Raw genomic sequence first — 16,331 nt, forward strand, 5'->3', positions numbered from 1 at the left:
TTGTTTGTACACATGTTCCAAGTTAATGGACCAGTTGCAATGCTGATTAGCACGGTTGGCTACGTACGGTGTGAAAGAAGTTCAACATACATGCAAATTATACTTGAATTTAACAAATGTAAGTGTACATTGGACAAGCAAGAACAATCATTTGTTACGTAATACTTTCCAACATGTGTTTGTCCTCGGAAGTATTTCATTAGCAGTTCGGAAGCCAGAGGGCCAAATGTGTTCGGTCTGTGGCTGGGTTTTGTGAAACGCGTTGATGAATTTGATCAGTTTCCAATTGGGTGAAGTCCCAAATAGCAACACAAGTTTACACTATGGGTTTGCTCACATGGGATCATCTTTATAAGAGTTGTTCGTAAAAATGTCCCCGATTTTTATTCGACAGAGCCACTGTAAATCCTCCCGTCCCATGTAAAGTGTTGCGTACCATCGTACCAGCCGTTCCACAGAGCCCCTGTAAATTTTCCGTGCCCTTGTAGCTTCCCTGCCGTGTTAGCCCCATCTACGTATTCACAGTGCATTGCGGCTCTGGAAATAGAGTTTTTTTTTTCTTACAGAATTCGACAAAAAGTACTCCTCTCGTTATTTCCGTTGCCAGACCCCCTGCCATCGTCCTACCACGGTTTGTCAGATTCTACACGAGGCTTGCAGTTTGTGGAGGCCGAGGACGCCGCTCAAACGTTGTGACCTTCGGCCCTGGGCCGGAATGAGAGCCCCAAAGCAGTAGACTCACGCAAGTGGCAGAAGCGGCCGTACAGGCCCGGGTCGCACAGGCAGGCTCCGTAGATGCGGTGGCAGCGTCCGTTGTTGGCGCAGTTGCACTTCTTGTTGCACGCCTTTCCAAAGAAGCCCTTGGGACATCCTGTCCAGGGATGGGACAGATGCAGGGACACCGTATTCATTGCACGACGTTCGGACTGCGCTCGTGATTCAACTCTGTGCGTGAAAGAGAGCACGTGGGAGAATTAAGGGATTTAATAAGGCACGGAGGATGTGCATTGCACGTTCAAAAGCTCTCGGCCTTATTCATGTCCACGAGCTCAAGAGATCTGAATGTGTTGGGATTTGCTCATTTCCATCACGAACTCAAAGAGTAGAGAAAGTGAGGCCATCCTAGCAGGCAGCAGTGAAACAAGGACACAAATGGCAGCAGCAGCAGCAGCAGCGGTGGATGTTGATGACTGTATCGTACCGATGAGCTCTAAAGAGAGACGAAACTGATTCACATTGTTACACGATGATTGATTATTGTTGCAAAGTATGTTGTAAACCGATAATGCCGTGATGAAAAATGTTCAAAGGAAGGGAATTCCATTTCACACCCGAGGCTTAGGGAGTCGAGACATGGCATGAAGGAATGACAAACAAAAACTGACAAAAAAAATCCGCGTAGAATGTGGAAAAAGTCACTGATAAATTGACACGGCCAAAGTATTTTCACCTCGAATGAAATAAGAATGCCTTTTGCATTCCACGTTGGATACTTTTCTTATATATATAAAACATTCAGCAGAATGAGAAAATAAATTCTCAGCAGCAGCTGTCAGCATGCAGTGGCTTGAAATAAATAGACCTCGTAACTCTTGCCCTAGACTGGCAAAGATGGTCAGCACTTCGATACAATTGCATAGGTTTTCATCGAGATGATACCCAATATTTCACTACACGCCGTGGCGTGTTGGCAGAATAGTCAGTCCTCGTGCCAAACAACGTGGCACAACCAGAAAACAAATTGGAGAGAACACTTAAATATGTCTGTGTATCAATGTCCCACCTTTTAAGCGTGTGTCTCTCGATATGTTTTGCATGCCTAACGTTTTGTTCAATCTGAAAAATATCCCAGCACGTGGAGCAAAACGTTGGGACATCCTAAAACTAAACTGAAACTAAACAATTTTTATTTGACCAGATAAGTCCCACTGAGCTATATCGCTCCTTTTCAGAAGTGACCTGGCTACGAATGATACCTCAACGAAGTGGCATGTCACGTGCAAATTTACAGCAGCCAAATACTAAAATCGCACGTGGATTCGAAATGTGTAGGGAAAAACCGGAGGACCCGGAGAAAAATCCGCACGACCAGGCATCGTGGTCGGGATCGAATCCACGACCTCCCGCATACCAGGCGAGGTAGTTAACATTTCGCCACCGTGTCACCCCAACACATCCTGCCGAACAACACGCGTTGCAACCCGACGACACATCAAAGAGCCGTGGGTGGAAATGCGTCTGGGATGAACACTTCATACAGGGCAGTTATCTGTGAAGTGGGCAGCAGTTGGCAGATACAGTGGCTGGGAGGGGGGGTGGTGGATGATCGCCACTACTAACCGTCTTCACAAAGCTCGCCAGACACTCCGGGAGGGCAGCGACACTTCCCGCTGACGGGGTCACACGAGCCTCCATTCTGACACCTGCACTCACTCTGACAGTTGCTGCCAAACTTGCCCTCGGGACAAGCTGGGCACGGAAAACACAACAACGGAGACAACATAAATATGCAGCAATGCCAAGACGCGTCACGAAACTAAGTTGGTTAATGGTTTACTTGGACAACATATGTATGCAGCAATGCCAAGACGCGTCACGAAACTAAGTCGGTTAATGGTTTACTTGGACAACACATATATGCAGCAATGCCAAGACGCGTCACGAAACTAAGTCGGTTAATGGTTTACTTGGACAACACATGTATGCAGCAATGCCAAGATGCGTCACGAAACTAAGTTGGTTAATGGTTTACTTGGACAACACATATATGCAGCAATGCCAAGACGCGTCACGAAACTAAGTTGGTTAATGGTTTACTTGGACAACACATATATGCAGCAATGCCAAGACGCGTCACGAAACTAAGTTGGTTAATGGTTTGCTTGGACAACACATATATGCAGAAATGCCAAGACGCGTCACGAAACTAAGTTGGTTAATGGTTTACTTGGACAACATAAATATGCAGCAATGCCAAGACGCGTCACGAAACTAAGTTGGTTAATGGTTTACTTGGACAACATATGTATGCAGCAATGCCAAGACGCGTCACGAAACTAAGTCGGTTAATGGTTTACTTGGACAACACATATATGCAGCAATGCCAAGACGCGTCACGAAACTAAGTCGGTTAATGGTTTACTTGGAGAACACATGTATGCAGCAATGCCAAGATGCTTCACGAAACTAAGTTGGTTAATGGTTTACTTGGACAACACATATATGCAGCAATGCCAAGACGCGTCACGAAACTAAGTTGGTTAATGGTTTACTTGGACAACACATATATGCAGCAATGCCAAGACGCGTCACGAAACTAAGTTGGTTAATGGTTTGCTTGGACAACACATATATGCAGAAATGACAAGACGCGTCACGAAACTAAGTTGGTTAATGGTTTACTTGGACAACATAAATATGCAGCAATGCCAAGACGCGTCACGAAACTAAGTTGGTTAATGGTTTGCTTGGACAACATAAATATGCAGCAATGTCAAGACGCGTCACGAAACTAAGTTGGTTAATGGTTTACTTGGACAACATATGTATGCAGCAATGCCAAGACGCGTCACGAAACTAAGTCGGTTAATGGTTTACTTGGAAGCGTTTGCATCAACCAGACGTACTGCACGGCAGATTTATATATGTTTTATTATGACGCCGTTGATTAACGTAACAATGTGTAGCATGCTCGCAGTGTGGTTATATTTAACATCAATTGAAACCAAACGTGTGATGAATGTGTGTACACTCGCGCTAGGAGTTACATTTGAGTTGCTCTGATGGATTACGTGTGAAACATCTTTCCAGGCTTATGTTTTCATTTTCATGCAGGCCGACACCAAAACAGTGGAAAAGTAGGGCAAAGTTGATTTGACTTTTAGCCTTAAGAAAAATATTTGGGCACGGTATGCTATGCATCGAAAATGAATAGAGGCACACACAAAGACATGCTTCAGATGCACGTAGACATTGTTACCATTCGGCAAGGAAAGCGTTGGGGATAGTGAAGGTATGAAAACACTGATGAAGAATGATAATATCGTTTCTGTGTGCCGGTCGTTTTTTGCCCCCTTAAAATATCTATATATTTTTTTTTTTAAGTTAAAGAAACGATGCAAATGTGTCAGTTTTTTTAGATCAGGTAGATCAAATTTAGCAATCTTATGAAGTTATCTTAGAGGGATATTTGAAGTGTTCAGATAGCGTGCTCGAGGTTTGTAAATAACAAATAAACAAATGTGTGCAGTTGCGATGTACTCGTACCAAACTATATTTTTGTATCTTCTTGGTTCTTTCGGTAAAGTCACGTAGAAGGGAAATAATAAAATATAATAAAATATTTTTACCGAAAGAACCAAGAAGATGAATCCCTGCAGTCACGAAAGCTTTAAATCGAAATTAATATTTTTGTAATGAGATCAAAGTTGCCAGCAACTATTTTAGAGGTGACCCGCGCCCGAATTGCTTCGTTTGAGCAGGGAGACGCGCCTGAATCAACATGAATGTAAACGTCTGTACAACGTCTGTACAACGTCTGTACAACGTTAACGGGCCACTGCTGCTGTGGTGTCGTGGTTATGGCACTGAACTTGCAAATCCGGAGGTCGCGAGTTCATTTCCCCGAGGTGGGCATTTGGGACAATGGGCGCGAGTTGATGAAAATAAAATAAAGGATGTACCCTTTATGAGCAAAAATACAGGTGTTAACATGGTCAAAACCCAAGAGACAGCTATTGTGTTAAATGCAAATAAATACGCTTTGATAACAATTGTGCTTGAGACCGATTGGCCCTTGTCTCTCCACTGGCAATCGACCAAAAAACACCACCAGGTAAACAGTGCGAGAACGATCCAAACGCCAAAGCATTAACAGCTCGCGTTAAGCAGTTAAATCAATGCCCTGTACTCGTGCGCGTGTGTGTGTATATATATTCGGATCACCGGCTGCACAACATTATTGGCGACGTGCAATCGGCGCGTACTTTCGTTGCACACGAGGCCCGTCCATCCGGCGAGGCAGTCGCATCCGTCCTGCCCCTCGTTGCAGCCGCCGCCGTTGCGGCAGTCGGAGCACGAGAGGCTGCAGTCGTGACCGAACGTCTCGCCCAGGCAAACTGCGAAGAGACGCCACGTCGCAAAAGGGACCCGCGCGCGCGGTCGGTGCCATGGGTTCAGCCAGAGGACGCGGCTCGTAAAAAATATAACAAAAAGTCGAATCTCTCGGCTTGTGAATCACGGGCACGCGTGTTGCGGAACGAATAACAAGCAGCGAGACGCACACTCGCCTGGGCCAGGATAAGTCTCGGGAAAATATACTTTGCTGTTGCCTAGCGTAGCGCAATTGTCTTTCCTGCTCTCGCTGAGCACGTAGGGTCCTCCTCCTAATCGGGTGTGTTTCTTTATTTTACTTGCAGCAACAACAACAAGAACGAATGAACAGCTCTTTGTGAAAGAATGTCGATCATAGGGGGGAGGTGTAGAGGGGGATCATACTTCACCATAATGGTCAGTGCAGGTTGGTGAATGGGGCCGAGGGTTTAGGGGTATGAGGAAGGGCTGGAATGTTCACATTTCACTCGCCACTGATGTTTGCCGTTGCCAGGAAAAATAACATTAATTACTTTTATTTTAACAGGGAAGGCCCACTGAGCTATAAAAAAAAACTTTTGTTTTAGATGCTACCTGGCCACAAATAATAGCCCAATGAAGTGGCTTATTACAAGTAAATTCATAGCAGCCAAATACTGTAAGGAATCGAACGCAAGTTTTCCTGTTTCACAATACATTGCATTAACACCACAATAGCACTACCCCTTAAAACCATTATCACGATAATAATTATACGAAGCATATGGGAGGTGGGAAACACAAACATTTGCGCTAAGTACACAGTGTTTGCTTTGCCTTGGAATACAAGGCTTTAAAATTTTCGTCTTATTTCTTGTCAAGCGTCGCAACATGTTGCATTTAGCTTTGAAGTATTTTGCGTCGCAATTTCCACCTTTAAATTTCCCTTTAAGAATGCTCTTTTCAGTGCATAGCTCAATGATAACAACGTATCATTTGAATTGCACCTCCACTCTCTCTCTCTATCCCCTCTCCGTCCCTCTCCCACCGAGAGCAGCACCCACTGAATTTCTGGACGAGCGTGTGCTCCTGGCGTCGATGCTCCTGGGGTCCATAATCGAGGAAATCGTCACCCTCCTCCTCCTCCTCGTCGCTGCCCCCCTCGCGGTACTCGCTGGCCTCTGCGTCCCCGAAGGCCCCCCACTCGGCCTCCTCGCGCGGCACCCACTGGTAGGTCTGCTCGACAGGACGCAGGCGCACGGTGCTGCCCAGCCACGTCTGCCCACGCAGCTCCTCCGTGCCCTGCTCTTCCGTGGCCCCCTCCAGAGCTGGAGAAGCGCACACACAAAGGACCTCGCTTGCACGGCCGTGCATGTGTACGCACACTCACAGAGGATCTCACTTGCAGGGATATACATGTGTGTGCATGCATACACAGAGGATCTCACTGGCAGGGATGTGCATGTGTGTGCATGCATACACAGAGGATCTCACTGGCAGGGATGTGCATGTGTGTGCATGCATACACAGAAGATCTCACTGGCAGGGATGTACATGTGTGTGCAAGCATACACAGAGGATCTCACTTGCAGGGATATACATGTGTGTGCATGCACACACAGAGGATCTCACTTGCAGAGCCGTGCATGTACACACAGAGGATCTCTCTAGCAGAGCCGTGCATGCACACACAGAGGATTTCACTTACAGAGCCGTGCATGCACACACAGAGGATATCACATGCAGAGCCGTGCATGTACACACAGAGGATCTCTCTAGCAGAGCCGTGCATGCACACACAGAGGATCTCACTTGCAGAGCCGTGCATGCACACACAGAGGATATCACATGCAGAGCCGTGCATGTGTACGCACACAGACGGAGGATCTCACTTGCAGGGATGTTGCATGTGAACACGTGCACACAGACACAGATGCCCAAAGTCTAGCTTCACTGAGTGGATGGGGAAGTGTTGCTCTGCATTGTGTTGTGTATTACACCGAGTGTTGTTCAGCATAGTTTGCTTTTGCGTTATTAATTTTTTATTGTATATTTATCCAGATTTGTTTCAATTTATTGTCTGTCGTCGCAAGCCCAGAGCCTGGAAGCGAACCTAATCTCAGGCCTTCCCTAGTCTGTAAACACTCGGTTGTTGTTGTTGTGGTGTCATGATGAGCAATGGGGGTGGGGGGGGTGACACGGTGCTGGCGAGCGGCACTTGTCAGAACAGTAAAACATTAAATGATGGATCACAGTCTTTTGACTTTCATAAACATTATAAGTATTATTTATAATGGGTATTAATTCGCGCAATAATTCAAATTTATAATGCGCATTTGTACGTAGTTATACACGCGTATAATTGCAGACCCAACACCAGCTGGTGAAGCAATACCCTTTAGTAATGCCGCACAACCGAGGCTTAAAGTGATTACACGTAACACGTTAGCTCTGTCCATTTGTCATCGTTTCAGCTGCAGGTTTGTGATGAGTTAGGCCTTTTGGTGTTCTCTGCTGAGGCTAGGCCATAAAAAAAATAACCCGTAAAAACAAAGTTTTTCACTATAAATACTTTATATGCGTGGCGGCTAGAGTCCTCTCGTCCTCTGGCTTGAGATGGCTGCCACCTATGGGTCAGATGATTGCCTGCCACCATTAAGCAATTGGTAATTAAATATAAAAATAAATTTTCCTAAAATTTTGAAAATTTTGGAGAAAACAAATTCACGAAAATAAATTGTCACGCACAACGAGTCTGTGTGCAAAATGGGTTAAAAAACGACCGAAAGATTTGCACGGTCGTAAGCGCGCAAGCAAGCAAGCAAACTTAATATAAAGGATTTAAAAAGGCTGTCTCTAGTGTAGGCCAATCGGTTTCAAATACAATGCCACATATTGTCAGAGCGTGTTTTTTGCCTTGAAAATGGTATCTATTTGGGGTTTGAACATCTCGACACCTGTTTTATTGCCAGAAAGGTTAAAACCTATTCTTATTTTTCATGAACAAACCTGCAGGATTAAGTTTTGTTTCTCTTTGGAACTCGCCCTGTGGTAGAATGGCCTGTGACCCCCTTCAACAGAGCCGCAATCAGCTGTGCGATAGCTGCCTACGGTTATCGCCAATTAAATGTTTCAGAGGATGAACGCTGGAAAGCGTTACAGAAGCCATTGCGTGTGCATCGTTTTTTTCTTCCTTGTTTTTAAGTATTATATTCCGAGCATATCCTTATCGTAAACTAACACTTTGCAGCACTGTAAATAATTGCACGAGCTCAGAGGCCACTAAACACAATGGTAGTTTTATCGGTTAGATACTTGCACTGTTACTTGACACGATATCTAATGGCAGTGTGTGATATTGCTGGTAATTTAGCAACCTCATTACTGGGCTTAGGGCTGAATGTTCATAAATAACTTCAATGGCCTCTGAAGTGCTGCACAAAGACAAAGATCTCCCGTATAGCTGCAATAGAATGTTGGGGCAAGTGCTGTTAGCGAGCGTCTAATGAACCTCGCGACAGCACACGTAGGGGTGGGTTGGCCAGGTACTCTTTTGAGGCTGATTCGACCTAGCGGAGGCCCAGGACCAGATATACAATTCTAGATTTTTCTTTTTTTCTTTTACCAGGCAAGGTCCACTGAGCAATGTAGCGCATTTTGTGAAACGCCCTGGCCACAAATGATAGCTCAACGAAGTGGCTTATCACGGGGAAATTGATATCAGCCAAATCCTCTAAACTCGTGTTGATTCCAAATGTGGACCTGGAGAAAAATAAACACCACCACGGGGAGAGAGAACATAAAAACTGCAAATATACAGGTGCCAGGAACGGGGATCGAACCCCACCAGGCGAGGGAGGTAAAATCCCGTCACCGAGTTGGCAGCTCAAGCTGTCACCACCAGCCACGCCGCCGCTTGCCGCACGCACAGAGACACGCGTGGCAACGCTCAGGGCGGCATGGAGAGAAAAACGTGGGGGGGGGGGGGGGGGGGGCGGAGGGGGTGCCTGAGCGTGTGAAGGGGCCTTACGGATGCATCCCCTCCGCTCCTCATCCAGGCGGAAGCCCCTGCGGCACGAGCACTCGTAAGAGCCCTCATTGTTGCGGCACAGCTGTTCACAGCCCCCGTTTTCCGCAAGGCACTCGTCCACATCTGCGAACCAAAAAAGAAAAACAACGGACGAACGGGTCTTGTTTTTTTTTTCAGTTTGCTTTATAGAGATACTCTAAGAATTAAACTTCATAATGTACAGTGCCGCCAGCATGGGGATATATATATATTCTAGATTTGAAGCTTAGGTTTTTTCGGTAAAGTCACGTAGGTAAAAATTTAAAATTAATAAAAGTAAATTAAAATAAAAATCACGACGTTTCGGAGGCAACACAAGCTTCCGTCTTCAGGTGGAACCGTCACAGCCCGACAGCTGTCGGTGGATGGGAAAGCCAGGCGACTGGTTCAGGTATCGCTCATTCCACTGATGTTTAGTCATGATGGAGAATTGAACTCTCGTGACTCGCAATCAGAAGGATGAGAATTCAACGGTTGACACAATAATGTCTGATCGATAACATCTCATGATCCCTCTAGAGTCAATAAATTGTATTCCACTTATTTTAAAAGTCGGCCACGGTGGTCCTATGGACAGACTTGCCTCCAACATGCGAATATTGAATTTCCACCTCTGGTTTAGGACCATCAGTAAGGATGAGTACCACTTAATTGCTCATTCAGGAAAAAAATGTCCGTAAATAATGCAATATCATAGCAAATAATAGCATGAAAAATAATAGCCATTGTTACGATAGCCATAATCCAATTAAATTGTGGAAGTAATCTATATTTTCTCTCAAATTCCGTAAGTATTTATTTTAGCGCAAAACTGTTCAACTCTGTGTCAGACGTGTGCCATGGGCACACGCAATTAGCCCCAAAAATGATTCCATATTTTAAAAATCTCAAACGCGACTACGAGTGGGGTCTGATTGAACGCGTTTAATGCATCAAACCACACCGAAGATTAGGACCAGCTGCACAGCGCAGACTCGGTCATTAGGGCCATTGTAAGCACTGAGAGGCCCGAAGGCTTTGGAACACCAATATATTTTCGAGCAACAGCAAAGAAGGCCTGCAACGGCGCATTCCTGAACGTGCCCATTACCCCAAACCGTGTTGTAACAATCTATAGTTTTCCCCGCCGTGAACATTTTTCTCATGATTCTGCGACCTAGCGAGAGACGCCGTTCAGACTGAGACAATAAACTCCGGTGGGCTAAACTCACCCGCTCTTTTGTAATCGCTTCCCTGGCTGGGGGGAATCTGCAACGGTTGCAGAGTGAGGACGTTTTTCATTCTGCCGCTGCTGCACACAGAGCGTTTCGGCCAACGCTTAATGGTCGCCGAAATCGTTTTTTTTATTTATCCTTACTCGTGGTAAAAATCAAGACTGTGGCGTTGCGAAAAGTTGGAGGCACGCCAGCGGCGGTCGGCAACGAGACTGCGCGAGCCGCGAGCTCGCAATCGGGGCAGCGTGCAAGTCGCATTCGCGAGGCTTAATCGATCGCGCTCGAGCTCTTGAAAATAATTCTGGGGCGCTGCATTGTGAATGTGTTCGCTTGGTTGGTAGCTGCGTCGGATTAAGTGTTCACGAAGCTCGGAGACTCATTAGTAAATCGCGATAGCTTCGTGAAACCAGAGCTATTAGCCGAGCGGATATTCACGAAGACTGCCCTCTATTAGTATCGCGCTGTCGCAGAATAACAATGAGAAGGTTCTGCGAATTCAAATCGTGGTTGTGGGTTGAACGAGACTAGCATCCCTACAGGGTCGATATAATCGGTACCATGTTCATCATCATCATCATCATTTTTGTCCATGATAAGTCCACTGCTGGATGAGGGCCTCCCCAAATCATCGTCCATCTTTCAAAGTGTCTGCACTTTAATAATCCATGGAGAGCACATGCTCTCGAGACGATTTCATTGCTCCATTTTCATTGTGCACGTGCTCTTGGACGCGTTCCAATCCTTGGCCGCATCTCCGTACAACATTTGCGGTGAGCCAATCGTGGCCATTGCAAGGAAAGACTTGGCCCCCTGACGTGGATGCGTGTAATTTTCACCCTTGTATCGGGACTCCCACCCTTAGGCTCGGCCGCTGTGAACAGGGATTACGAGCGCACAGCCTCATCAATGGACGTGTGCCCGTCGTGAGACGGAGAGGTGGCGATCGTTACCGTCACAGTTGCATCCGTCGAGGCTGACGCGGTAGCCGGCGCGGCAGCCGCACTCGTAGCCTCCGGCGTTGTTGCTGCAGAACTGCGCGCAGCAGGAACCGCCCTCGGAGCACTCGTCGGTGTCTGTAAGTGAGCAGCAGCACAGGCAAGCGACGGAGCGGCATCACTCGTCACACGTCGGCGATCGTCAGCGTGTTATAGCAGCTGCCGAATGTAAGCGGCTTTCACCAGGTTCTCAATGCATGTTTTATTCCCGACGCGTCACTGCGCCTCAATATTAGCCGGGGCTATTTCCCCTCGCCTGGTATACAAGAGGTGGTGGGTTCAATCCTGACCCTGATGCCAGTATATCTGCAGCATGCGTGTTCTCACTCCCCGTGGTCGCGTAGAGTTTTCTCCAGATCCTGCCGTTTTTCCCTCCACGTTTAGAAACACGCGTTTAGAGTATTTGGACGCGATATTTTTCCACGTGATAAGCCACTTCGTTGAGCTATGATTTGTGGCCAGGTCACTTCTTAAAAAATGAGCTATATCGCTCAGTGGGCCTTACCTCGTATGAAACAAAAAATAGTTCAGCTGAGTTTACCGTTACTCATATTAGGCAAGGTACTGCTTCTGTGGCTGCATAATGGTCACCGGTCCGATCTGCCAGTGTCACAGTTGAAACAATGGGATGCAGGTTTCTTAAATGCATCCCCTGCTTCCTGACCTCTGTCCACCCTGCGATACTCATGGGTTCACCATCGGCAGGTTGTTCGGCTAGTCACGTGTGGTGGAGTAAAATCCCGGTCACTCCCTACCCATTCCAAGACGTCTGTCCAGCATTGGAAAAGTTAGGCCTAAATTGCCCTCCGGAGAGGCTACCTTGATGTTCCCTGTAATGGAGGCCCTCCCTGCCAACAGTGTCATGGGCAGGGTTGCACCTTTACCTGCATCTATTTCTGTGGTGCCTCGGCCAAACGTCCCTCTGGGCTCATGATGTCATTGAGTCACAATTTTTTGCGTGTAAATCAACGGTGTTTTTGCCATGCGGACACAACGGCCTCCAGACGTAGCACATGTAGGATCCCCGCTCCTGGCTCGGGCCCAGCAATGGAGATGGGACGCCCGGCCGGCCGTTACTCTTTGGAGCGTGGAGACGCTTTTGTTTTGCATGTGCCCAATTGAGATGCATGCAGACCAGCGGCTAGGTGGTAGGTCTGGCGGGTCACAATCAAAATGTTATTGCACTTAAGCAATCATCCAAAGCAGCCAAGTAGGTAGTACAGCAAGTAGGTGGCTGACATATCCCGTCGCGACGCTTTTGTGTTCCTTCCCCACGGATGCGTGGGCCTTCTCAGTGGTCACTCTGGTTTCCCTCCCGCGCGCTACAAAGGTGTACCAGTTCCTCGCGGGTTAACCAAATACGTGTTTTCTCGCCGATGCACGTAAGTCCGTGCCTATGCTGATCGTTCTGTTCCTGTAGCGTGGCAATGTGTGTCTAGGTGCCCACAGAGGGTGGTGCTGTTTGTTGGCTGTTGCAGCAGCAGTAGCCACAAGTGTGGATGGCACCCCCCCACCCCTTTCGATCAATGCAGACTCCACGCAGAGCCAGGCACTTTCGCCCCAGTCACAGCGCAAACAGGCACAAGCCAAAGTGTGCTCTCATTGTAGCGAAAACACCACTCCAGATTTTGTGGATTGCAGATCGCCTAGATTTGATTTTGGTCATTGTCATTTGTAACAACGCAAATATGGGTGTTGTTTTCAAGATTGGCAAATCCGGTTGGGTTTTAATGTCTGTTTGATGAATGGATATGAACCTCTGAGTGTGAACTGTTTGAAATGCAATATTTGGCATAATCTACGTCGATTAATATAATGCCCGTGTAATAATGTTAATGTGAAAACATTTTATATATTAATCTTTCAAATGTATTTATTATTACTGTTATTGGGTTCTCTGAATTATAGTTTGATTATGGTTCCTTACCCTTAATCTTGAATAATGGCCAATGAAATAAATATTATATATATGCCACACATTTTATAGCTTTTAGCATGCAATACTTTACATTTATGTCATTGATTTTAAAATCAACAAAGTGGGTTCAAAATATACGTAACGTAATTACTACCTATGAAAAAAAAAGGGCGGTTAACGTTCAAATGCAAATGATGTGTGCGTGAGCACAACAGCAAGTGAGGAGCAGAAGCGTGAGGGTTAACACGTTGCACTACAAACCCGACGACCCGAGTTCGATACCCGCTCAGGGTCAACAACAGATTATCTGAACCGGTTATGGCACTCCCCTAGGTCGACTCGGCCTCAAACGAGTACCTGGTGCTGTGTGTAAACATCGCCACTTGGTAGACAAAGGCGGACAGGTATGGTGTTGGCCACCCACCCCCCCCCCCCCCCCCATGTGCCGTGCTTGCCTTCATAGGTGCTCGCTAACAGCACTAGCCCCGACAGTCTGTGAAGGCTATACGGGGGATCTTTGTCTTTGCACAAGAGCAAGGAGAGCACTGCTTGGCTGAAACACAAGTTAGCACTCTGGAGTGTGCACTAACCCTCCTGTTAACCCATAGCCTCTGGGTCTGTCCAGTTACCTCCTACCGGCGAGCATTCACCACTTGACTTAGCCTAAAAGTGCGACTGAGCTTGGCATGAGTGCCGCAAAAAATGTCTCCGCCAGGAGCAGTTTTTTTTTTTTGCATGTACGTGAGCAAAATTATTCAAGAGTTTGTGTGCATACTAAATCGCTGGAATATAACAAAGGTTTTATGAATATATTACGATGGCTTCTTACATTCACGATACCACGGTATGGAATATGAATCGATTATTTATGATTCACGCAAAGTATGCGCTAACGGGGATGATAGTGATACGTTAAGGCTGAAAGGATGAATAAAAATGGGGCCGAAGACAATTTAGAAACGAGAAAAAACGAGACAAAAAACCCAGAACATTTTGTCATCGATCATCAAATCGAATCGCAAACCTTGAACGGTGGAGGCGAACCGTGACCACGCTTGCCGGAAGCCTTCTCTTTGTAAACGCTCTGCCAGGGGGTGCATTATCACGCCACGGCGCTCGTACGCGCTTGCAGGATCAACGGAGGGCGGAACGGCGAGGGTACCTTTGCACGTCTTGCCGTCCACGTCCAGGTGAAAGCCGCTGTCACAGAGGCAGCGTGGCCCCTGCGTCGCGTGCTGGCACGTGTGCGAGCAGCCGCCGTTGTCTTTCTCGCAGCTGTTCACGATCTCCATCTCGATGCCTGCTCATGCACGGGCGCGCACGCACACGCACGCACACGCGTGCACAGGGCTGTGTGTGAGCCAGGGGCGGTTGCAATGAAATCGGTGGCGGCTCCACTCGCTGAACCTTCTGCGGCAGGCTTTGCAGGCTTTTTAGTTTGAGCCCGTTGCGCAGTGGCGGCGGTTGCGAGGAAGCGTCGGATTGAATTTCACTCCGCGCATGCGGTGGCTATGCAAATCGCAACACTCTCAATGCCACGGCTGGAAAATTCCAGCGACGATGCTCTGTGTTTGTGGAAAAGTTGTTAAGGTGGTACATTTATAAAATATTTGTTTGATTTTTATTTCCCCCACACCCCGTTTCTCTCTGTCGATCTTAGTGGGATACCTGAAACACAGGATGAAAGTATTCAGGCACTTGATGTTGTACGTTTTTAAGAGGGATTGGGATGTTTTGTGCTTGTGGAATAGAACTGATGATCGTCGTGTCCTTGTGGGCTTGCGGTGTTATAACGTTATGCGAACGTCACGTACTTTCGTTATCATTTACAGCAGTGGTTCTTAACCTTTATTGCAGCATTGCACCCCTTTGGTTCTCAATGGTTAAACTAAAACATATATATGTAATGTTAATAAATACGTAGTTTTGATGAAACCAAGTACTTGCAATTACGTGCCCGTGCTTAATTTGTGTTTTAATTATTTTTCTTTCTAAAAAAAAATCTGGCCATGTCTCGCACCCCCAGAAAGGGAATCTCGCACTACCAGGGGGTGCGTCCACCCCAGGTTAGGAACCATTGATTTAGAGTATTTGGCTGCGAAACATTTCCACGCGATAAGCCACATCATTGGGCTATCATTCGTAGCCAGGTCGCTTCTGAAAAAGAGCTACATAGCTCAGTGGGCCTTACCTGGCAAAAAAAAAAAATTGTTTCGTGTTTTAAAGTCGGCGCTATCTAAAAAATGCTACTCGATTTCAAATGCATAGCCAACGAGATGCAACATTTTATCCAGCCTGAGCATTGTAATATCAGTTTAAATTATTGAGCACTATTGATTTAAGATGTGCAATGCAATGAGGAGCCATGACCTGTGGCCAAAGATTGAAATCGTGAAGAAAAGGGGATCCTCGCCAACGCGATGCATATCCATGCAAATTAGAAAAGTGGCAGCTGTAATGTGTGGGACGTGGTCTGGAGTCGGGTGACTATTACGGTGGCTCCACCCCCAGCCGTGACCCACGTAATTGTTTTCATGCCCAGCCAAGAAGCCATCCTTGCATTTTCAAGCGGAGCTCCGTCGCCTTCATTACGTCTGCCCCAAACGAGCGTGACCCCAATTTTAATGTTACGCGACGCTTATATTTTTTTACAATCGGGGCTCGAATTCGGTCCTCCAATTATTGTTGCATTTATCAGTTGCGCAGCAGTATCCGTTGCCTGCGTGTTCACAAACTTGCAGCCCTGTGAACATCTGTAGGGTTCATATGTTAACTGTGGGATCGATTAATGGACTAATGTGGCTTTCTTAAGCTCGTGCAAGCACGCTCGTGATCGCAAGGGTGGGAATCAAGTTTGTTTTTTTCAATTGCTACGTTTTTTTCTTCTTGGTTGTTTCGGTAAAGTCACGTAGAAGGGAAGTAATAAAATAATAAAAATAAAACATAATTAAATAATTCTCACGACGTTTCGGCCACAACGCAAGTAGCCGTCCTCAGGTGAAACCAGGCCTGTCGAGGCGACAGCGTCTGAATGAAACAGCACACGTGCTTGGAGCATATAAAAA

At 46.6% G+C, this 16,331-nt stretch overlaps 1 protein-coding gene across 2 annotated transcripts in view; it reads right to left on the bottom strand.

The window, feature by feature from the left end:
• Positions 1-16,331, bottom strand: part of LOC133352473 (multiple epidermal growth factor-like domains protein 6) — a 272,185-nt gene that overhangs the window by 35,638 nt on the left and 220,216 nt on the right. For both annotated transcript variants that reach the window (XM_061568137.1, XM_061568138.1), the window contains 7 exons: positions 14,429-14,566; positions 11,304-11,426; positions 9,101-9,223; positions 6,135-6,398; positions 4,986-5,117; positions 2,341-2,469; positions 743-871 (listed from right to left, as the gene is read on the bottom strand). In XM_061568137.1, the coding sequence (XP_061424121.1) occupies positions 743-871; positions 2,341-2,469; positions 4,986-5,117; positions 6,135-6,398; positions 9,101-9,223; positions 11,304-11,426; positions 14,429-14,566 (1,038 nt within the window). The remainder of the gene's footprint in view (positions 1-742; positions 872-2,340; positions 2,470-4,985; positions 5,118-6,134; positions 6,399-9,100; positions 9,224-11,303; positions 11,427-14,428; positions 14,567-16,331) is intronic.

This window comes from Lethenteron reissneri, chromosome 40 (genome assembly GCF_015708825.2).
Source record: "Lethenteron reissneri isolate LAM-NWPU_2019-01 chromosome 40, ASM1570882v1, whole genome shotgun sequence".
NCBI classification, from domain to species: Eukaryota; Metazoa; Chordata; class Hyperoartia; order Petromyzontiformes; family Petromyzontidae; genus Lethenteron; species Lethenteron reissneri.